Source organism: Anoplopoma fimbria, chromosome 1, assembly GCF_027596085.1.
Source record: "Anoplopoma fimbria isolate UVic2021 breed Golden Eagle Sablefish chromosome 1, Afim_UVic_2022, whole genome shotgun sequence".
Lineage (NCBI taxonomy): Eukaryota > Metazoa > Chordata > Actinopteri > Perciformes > Anoplopomatidae > Anoplopoma > Anoplopoma fimbria.
This window is the reverse complement of record NC_072449.1, coordinates 29306312-29315383: the sequence shown is the minus strand read 5'-3', so window position 1 is coordinate 29315383 and position 9072 is coordinate 29306312. Positions and strand designations below refer to the sequence as shown.

Here is a 9072-nt window from a genome sequence, read left to right as displayed (position 1 = left end):
GAGTAAAAAGTACAATATTTATCCCTGTGATGAAATCCAGTAGAAGTATATGAGTAAACGTACTTCCATGTATATTGTCACCATAGACTGATACTTTGAAATATTACAAAGCTGTAAATTGTCTTATATTTTAAGCTGCAGGGTTCTCCAAATCTTTTAATTGTTCCTCTACATGATTTCTGTTTCAGGTACGATGAGTTCAGTGCTGCTGTTTGATAAATTCGTCCCTCTGCTGTCGCTGACGTCTCCGTCTCTCCATCCTCACTTGGAGACCAAGAAGAGGACATGATCAACATGGACATCTCAAACCCAGAGCACACGTGGGGGATGTTTAGTGACAGGCTGTTATCAGTTAGAAAAAAGTAATACTAGCACTGATATGCACTTTTCTTTTTTAGGCCTTAAAGACCTCAAGAGCACATCTTAGAAGCTAAACAGAAAACTCACTTAGCGTCTAATTTAAATATTCTTTGTCAGATAGATCTCACTAAGAAAGCATGCGGAAATCGATTGACCAATTTTTACCCTCTACGAGTTGGCTGGTCAAACACTGAAAATCATTCACTTGTGTGATTTAAATTTTTTAGACACATCAACACTTGTGTTTATTTGGATCAACAACCCCAGAGCCAGTATCACCTCTACAACTACAATATCTGTCGCTGAGATATCAACGGTTTCAAAAACAAAAGAGGGTTTGCCCTGTACTCGCAGGACTTTTAGGCAGATTGCAGCATGTGGATGTCAAACAGATATTGTTGTTGCAATAAGTTGCCAAGTTTTTTGTGTATAACAACAATTTATTTGAGCTAATTAACTAATTAATCAACTGAAACATTTAGAGTGGAAGGTTGAGAATTGGATGTTCTGAGTATCATAATATGGCAATAAACTTTATTTGTATAATCTTTTTTTCTAAATGTGTCGGAGAACTACGGTGGCCTTCAAGTGACATAAAACCGTTAAAGGCCATCTCTAGAGACAGTGTTTGGTTTATCCCTTCTGGGCTACCGTAGAAACATGGCTGACTCATGAAGAGGACCTGCTCAAAGTTTTCAATTATGAAGGGCTCATTCTAAGGTAAAGAAAACACAACACTTTTTGGTTTCAGGTGAGTCATCAAAACATGAAATTAAAATTCATGAAAACCTAGTTATGAATATTATATCACATTTAACAATGCCAGTACATCCGGGGAAAGTATAACTTTGGCTTTAGCTACAAGCTGTTTTTTTCCTAAAATGATGATTAAACCCCCCCCGCAATATATCCCAAATATATGAAATGGTAACCCCTGTACCACGATACGCAGCGTATGGCCAGATTCAATGCCCTATTTACACCACCCACCTCCCCTCATATTGTATTGTATAACAACATGTTTTTTGTTGTTTCTTTTAACCGTCAATTTAATTAGAATAAATCAAACAAAAAACTAAACTGATACAAAAACTATCCATTTATTGACAATTTAATACAAAGACATGTTTTCCTCTGCAGGAAAATCAATATTAAATTGGTCTTTAGGTACAAAACAGAAACTTATCGTTTTGTTTTTACACTTAACAACAGGGTCTGGGCTTTTTGGGGCTGCATCTCAATAGTCTACAGTAGCTGATCTGACTGAATACAGCATTCTTTATTCATAAGGTTAGGACAATTTAGTAGAGATGAATGTGAGCAGAAAAACAACAACAAGATGCAACGAGAGAAAATGTAGGAAGCTGCAAAAGACTAGTGAGATGACCTTTAAGTACATGGGGACAAGGTTTCTCTGAGAAGAGAGTACGAGTAAGAGCCGAGAGCTTTAGAGAAGTGCTGCTGTCCTCTCCTCCAATCCCATGATGCATAAGGGCTTTAACCAGCTGCCTTCCATCTACGGAAAGAGTCAGATAACACGTGAATGAACCAGACTGCCCAAGTTTTTGTCCCTCATGTGCATTTACAAAAGATGTTTTTGAGGTTGTATCATCATTTTAATGGATATTTTGTTGCTGCTTGTGATGTCTATTAATTCACGTTAAAAGTCTCAGAGTTGTTGTTACCAGTGCTCGACGTCTGCGTCCTCAAACTGACCGGACTCCATCGCCGCTGCATCCACCTCCATACCGTCTGTAAACAACAACAAGCTCACAATCATTTGAACAGCACCCCATGAACAAAATCTAGTAAAATCAGCTGTTGGGTTTTTCTTTTTCAGTGCAGATATGTGTAAATAAAACAACTGTGACTGGTACTTTAAACTGAGCAAAAATTAAATAAAAAGGCAAAGTTCCAATTCAACATTAAGCCAAAAAACTTGTAATATAAGAACCGAAAAGGAAGTTGATTCTGCTCCTCAAACACAACCCAAGTCCCCCATCCTCCCTTAACCTGGAAGAATACAGATGTGGGAAAGTCCATCTCCTGCACCAGGATCAAAGCTGCATAATCCACACAACAGCTCTCCTCTATCCTTTTAGGATTTTGCTACACTTGGCTGAACTTTGATTTCATTATCAATATGATCTTTCATCTCCAATCACCAGTCTGCTGTGTGTGTGTTTCGACTCAAACCTTCGAACCCCGGGTTGGCTTCTTCAGTCCGGACTCCGGCCATGTGGAACTGCTGAGCGACCGACTGGGCCAACATTCCCTCCAGCCTCTCCAGCGTGGCCTGGCCCTCCTGCGTGAGCGTCGACAGACCCTCGTCACAGGTGTAGAAGGTGGGGATGTCAGCGTGGCCGTGCTCTGCGGGGGTGGAGGAGGGATATTTATAAGCACTAAATTCACATTTAATAAATATTTTATAACACTTTAATGTAGTTGTACACAGATATAAATACAATTTGAGCGTTTTAATGAATGTACAGTATTTGTCAACAATTAAAACTTCCCCTAGGCTAACATCTTATATTGCAGCTGTATTACTATATTTTAATTCGGTCACAAAGACATTAATAATAAATCTGCTTGCATTCTTTCATAGACTCATTATTGTGTTGTAATAAAAGCATCTAAACAGCAAAGCGATAGATGACAGAAATTTTTTTCCCTAAGTCCCAAATATTTGAAAAACAGTTCAGTGCCAACTTTTCAAAGTGTTTTGATTCTCAGCAGATATAGTTTGTTCTGCAAAGGTTCGTTTGGTTGTGTTTATGTGCAGCGATGAGTGCTGGACGTCTTACCTGCTTCTGCAACCAAAGAGTCGGGACAACCAGGGAGACAAACAGAAACAGAAGGACAACGCGTTATATTATTATATTCAATATATTATTCTGCTTCTCCAAAATGTAAATGAGTGCATCCGTTTCAATAGATACTTGGAGGTTGGTTAATATAAAAGTAAATGAAAACTATAACAATAAAGATACAAGATGTATACAACATAAACTCTACAGAATCAGGTTATCAGTAGGGATTATTAAACTGTACAAAGTAGGGATTAGATATGCATGTACATAGTGTTGGCCCCTTTAGCGTATAAATAACATCTTGGCTTTTCAGGATATACAATATATATATATATATGATATTTTCTCTTAAATAACATAGCTGTTTGATTGAACCCTTTGATGCGATGGTGATCATACCATCATGATCAATGAGTAAACAAATCTGAAGTTGGAGGGAAAACAGCTCATATATGACGTCTTGGAGGGCTTTCATTTTGAAAGTCCACATCAGAATCAGTGGTGTCAGGGATCACTGTCGATTCGTGATCCATATGGATCCCCGCCCCTACAGCTGGGCATGCATGTGACCCATGAAGTATTTACACAGAGTAATGGTAACCATCACAGTGTGAAATAAAGTTTTACTGACTGTCATTATCCGCCAATATTTAGTAAAATATGAGATCAGGACATCAGCATAAATGCTTTTCTAGTCTCTGATCTCTGATCATGTTACATTGTAAACAACCAATCTGTGATTAAACCAACAGGAGGAGAACTAGTAACGTTAGCAGCACCGCTAACGGTTAAGGAACGGAGATTCCCTTTGGTTATATTACGATGCGTTCAGGCTCTGTTCAGTGAAATTAGTATTTGGTGAAGGTAAATTATGACTTTATCATGATGTGTTCACATGTAATCTTGTTAAATGTAGAGTTGGTGAGAAACTTTAATAAATCCAGTAGTTTGAATAAGATGTTTTCGCAACAACATAAATAGATATTATAGATGAATTATTAACTTTTTACACTAGCGCTAAGCAGCTTATAATACATCATTAAAACTACTAATGACAACATTTGTATCATCAATAAAAATACAATCTTTTATTTCCTTATTTGAATTGTGTTTCTATGAAGAAGAAAAAAAAAACACTATAGATGACTAACAAATGAAAAGGATAACAGAGTTGTTGATGGTTTACTGACTTCAGAATGGTTGAAATTATTTTCTGGACAATGGCAAAAATGTATCTGATCCTTTAAAACCAGCTTACAATAGTCAAACAACAAAGGGATCTGCATCTGTCAAGGATCATCAATGGTCAGCAATTAGTAGAAAAAACATGATATGGGATCTCTAAAAGTTATATTTGCTCCCTTTTTTCTTTTGTGCTGATCTGATCCCTGATATGAACTGAACCGTGAGTTTTATGATCCACCACTAATCAGAATGTCCTGATATTATATCTGAGTGACACTCTGAGGTGGTCGGCTGTTGTTCTGAAGTGAAGTCGGCTCGTGGAAACAGGAAGTTTCTCAATGACATCGAAGTGGAGCGCTGTCATTTTGAAGTCAGACTGGTCTGATTAAGTTTGACTAATTATTTACACCATTGAAAATTCGAATTTTCTGTGAAATACATTTTGCAGGAAGTAGGTTGTATTCTATGTCGGTGATTTTCTTATCTAATTTTTAGTCGTTTGTACTTATTGAGTTTATGTGAAACTGCCCACCCCGTTCACCCTAAGGTCTCTAGGTCAGCTCACCTTCGTAGGGGCTAGTTTGACAGAAGCGGAGGCCGGTTTGTCTGCAGTGTTCTGCACTGGGTGGTGTTAAAAGATGGAACAGATCTGTGGTACTGCTACCTAACTAACTCTCTTTGGTGCTCAACTTCTGTTGATGATGATGTGACTATTTTTCGTTTTAAATAAGATGACAATAAATGTTGGTAGTAACCAACAGTATACAATTATGTTTATCTTTTGTAAACTGGAATCAAGACTTCATTTCATTTTTGACACACTAAACTGTTTATTTGTTTAATTTATCAGTTAATTGTTCACTATTTATGTGCTTACATTTTTTGTAGAATCTTATTCCCACTTCTGCAACTACCTAATGTGTACAAAACCTGATGGTGTTTTGTACACTGGACCAGCAGTGAGTTTCTCTCAAAGCTGAGAGTTCATTGTACAGATTGGGGAATTAAGAGTCATTTAGAAGGTTTAATGTCTTATGACAATGTCGACCTGTTGCTCACACACTAATAGGGTGAGAATGTGTGTGTGTTGTGTGTGTGTTAAAGTGTGCATCTTAGTGTTTCTCCTCACCGGCCTCCTCCACGTCGTACTCTTCTCCTTCGAAGTCGTTGTCGGAGTCGTCGTCCTCTGGGTCGGGATGCAGCGCCTGACACTCACACATCGCTGAGAACATGGACTCCACTGCATGACAATCACACACAAACACACATAAACAAAAAACAAACAAACAAACACACACACACAATGAAGTTAGAGGCAGTCAAAGTGTAAACTCACTATGTTGTTTCCTGTGTTACATATTTCTGCTTCTAAATAATGTCCTAAAAAGTTATATTCAACCTAACTTTATTTTTATTTTTTTACCACAATGCCTCTGAACTTCTTGCCTTGAATATCATAAAAATCTACAGACATACGACATAAGTCCTATTTAAAACTGCTTGTTTGGAGAGTAACTAACATTTTTATCTTAGGATCTGATGATATGGTCAAAGCACTTTAAAATCTGTCTGATCACTTGTGTGGTTTATTTGTAGAGCTGTGACGTCGTCATTAAAACGTTCTCAATAACTGATCACAATGAAGATGTGACCCTGGCTCAGGCAGTCATGGCGCCATCACTCACATGCCACCTTGTCACCGGGCACGAACCGGATCTCTGTGATGGCTCCTTCCTCATCATCATCATCATCAGCGCCGCTGTTACTGCTGTCGTCGTTGTCGTCTTCTTCTCCATCAGCTGCTCTCTCTGCCATTTCGGCCTCATTCTCCCCTGCGATGATGGAGGGCCAAAACACAGGAGTGACACACACACAGTGAGAAGCTTTCCCTCCTGGTTTAACATGAACCATTTATGCATTCCACAGTTGTGAGAAGGAGCCACCAAACAGATATTACATGTAAACATACAAACAAAGCGGTGACCTGTTTGGAAAGGAAAAAGTGTTCACTCGGATGTTGCCAACACAAAAGAATAAAAATGGGTTTAAAATGAAGGAAACCGCAAGTAGCAGATTTAAAACAGACCACGGTAAAAACTCATCAATGGACCCTTTAATACAAACGTTATGCTTTGCGTCACTCTCACCTGAGAGTTTGCCGTTGACCATGACGTAGAGGTGCTCCTGTGGGTACGCGCTGACGTCTCTGGAGATGGCGTGCAGGCCGATGGTGGGATACTCCAGACAGAAACCCATCCCCGAGCCGTCGAACCACGACAGACGCCTGCCAGAAAACAAAACGCACGGAAAAGTTATTGGTTCATAAATGGAAAGCACACATGATGTGAGGTGCATTTAATGGCGTTTGACAGTGTCGGGTGATGACAAGCTGCATGACCCACGCAAAAGTGTAATATGTCACATTTAAAATACATACTTTCCAGATTTGATGTGACTTTGGAAACCTTCGACCTTTAATCCACATAAACTGATTGTTTGGAGCTACAACTAATCAGTATTTCTTGATTATTCAGATACCTGTTAAAGCTACAAAATGTCAGAAAATAGTATAAAATATGCCTGTTATAATTCCCCAGAGCCAAAGGTGAAATCTATCGTTCAGCTTAATATCATGTACGACAAAATAAATCCTCACACTTGAGATGTTGGAAATGTTTGTCATTTTTGCTCTTTATATAATACTGGAACAAAAACACACTATTAAAGTAGTTTGACATTCATTTTCTGTCGACTGACTGAATTCAAGTACATTTTTACAGACATTTGAACATTTTAATTGCAGGAATTTAAGATTTTACAGAGTACTTTCACAGTTTTGTATTCTTACTTTTCTTCAAATAAAGAAAACAATAAATGTCTGTTTTTATTTTGAAAGTGAATACTCCGGAAGTGGTTAGCCGAGGAGTGTCGGTGTTGTGCTGCATGTTATTCAACACGTTCTGTCCTGTATAGAGTCAGACTAACCCAACACCTGTATTAAACCCAACATCTGTATTAAACCCAACATCTGTATTAAACTCATTATTAAACCCAACTCTGTATTAAACCCAACACCTGTATTAAACCCAACATTAAGTCATTAAACCCTGATTAACTCATTATCTAAACTCATTATCTCATTAACTCTTAACTCAAACACCAGCGTCACTCACGTGTCGGCCACGTACAGCGTGCCTCGGCCCAGCTGCTGTCCGTCCATCACCACCGTGGTGTCGGCTTGTTCGTGCCGGACTCCCTCGGTGGGCGGACGGAGGTTCTTCAGTAGAACCATCGTCCCGCTGGAGGAGGAGGAGGAGGAGGAGAGAGAGGAAGAGGAAGAGGAGGAGAGGAGGAGGAGGAAGAGGAGAGAAAAACGCAGACTCCGCTGTCAACAAGACGCGAAGTGACCTAATTCGTGATAACCTCGCTAATGTACCCGGGATAAAGCTAATGTACCCGGGATAACCTGCTAATGTACCCGGGATAAAGCTAATGTACCCGGGATAACCTGCTACAGAGAGCTAATGTACCCGGGATAACCTCCTAAAGGAAGCTGTGGACAGCTGGAGGAAGATGAACACGACGAGTCTGGAAACAAACACGTTAGCAGACTGTTGGTTTCATTCACGGCTGAAATATCGCGGCAACACGTATCAAAGCAAAACGTCAAAAACAAAGTGAACCTTAGTCACGTGACCACCGCTTACAAAGCGCGGTTGTGACTGCGATGACCACGTGTAGCTGCTTAGCGCCATCTACCGGCCGGGAGGAGGTATGACAGGCCTACCTCCTCCGCCACCTACCGGCCGGGAGGAGGTATGACAGGCCTACCTCCTCTGCCCCCTACCGGCCGGGAGGAGGTAGCGCAGGCTCCAGTAAAGAATAAAATATGATTAAAGACCAAAGCTAAATTAAAATAACTATATTTTATTAATAATATGTGTTGAATAATACATGTTTCCACCATATCTCCTCCCATATCACAATCCCCTCCAGCCTCTCTCACCTTTTGTTGTAAACTTACCATCTCTTTAATATATTTCATACATACATATACAGAACGTTCAACTATACTATACTATACTATACAACACAAACACTCATTGAAACCTGTGTGATCAAACCTTAATCTGGACAGAAATACATCCTCTCTTCTACTGTTCTCTTTATCACTCTGTATTCTAAATGTACAGTGTTATGTTCTGCCTTTCACACCTTGTTATATAATTTATGTCCAGTGCTTTACCTTCCCATTTACTAAATGGAATGTCTTCATGCCTCATACCTAGTGATCTTTCAGCAATCCTGTCTGTAAATTAAACTTTAATCCCAAAAGTGCAGGTACCCAACAGAACTCAGTTAATGAATTGCCATACATTCTCTCATCTTACATGATTTCTCTATTTCATGACTTACTTTGTAACAGCATCCACAGCAGATCTTCATCTCGTAGTGATGGAAACTCTGTAGTTACACACTGTAACCAGCAGAGGGCAGTGCGCATGCGTATACCATACTGTAAAGACAGATAGCAATCAGTCAATCGGGTTTCCGGTGAAGCTTTTCAAAACAAAATGCACAGAAATAATAATAAAAAAAGTAAATAGTCCGATTAAAACGGATTTTAAATGTTAATTTAAAAGAAAAATCTAATTAGTAGTGACATTTGAAATTAAGACCCTAATTAATAGATACAATACTTAAATGATTACAA

At 39.1% G+C, this 9072-nt stretch overlaps 1 protein-coding gene across 1 annotated transcript; it reads right to left on the bottom strand.

Moving 5' to 3' along the window:
• Window positions 1-1441: 1441 nt before the first annotated feature.
• clns1a (chloride channel, nucleotide-sensitive, 1A) lies at window positions 1442-7677 on the bottom strand. Its single transcript, XM_054599156.1, has 8 exons — window positions 7532-7677; window positions 6506-6642; window positions 6044-6190; window positions 5488-5598; window positions 3995-4008; window positions 2557-2728; window positions 2046-2112; window positions 1442-1876 (listed from the first exon to the last, which is right to left on the bottom strand). Coding segments are annotated over exons 1-8 (768 nt in total). The 5' UTR covers window positions 7651-7677; the 3' UTR covers window positions 1442-1875.
• Window positions 7678-9072: the final 1395 nt, after the last annotated feature.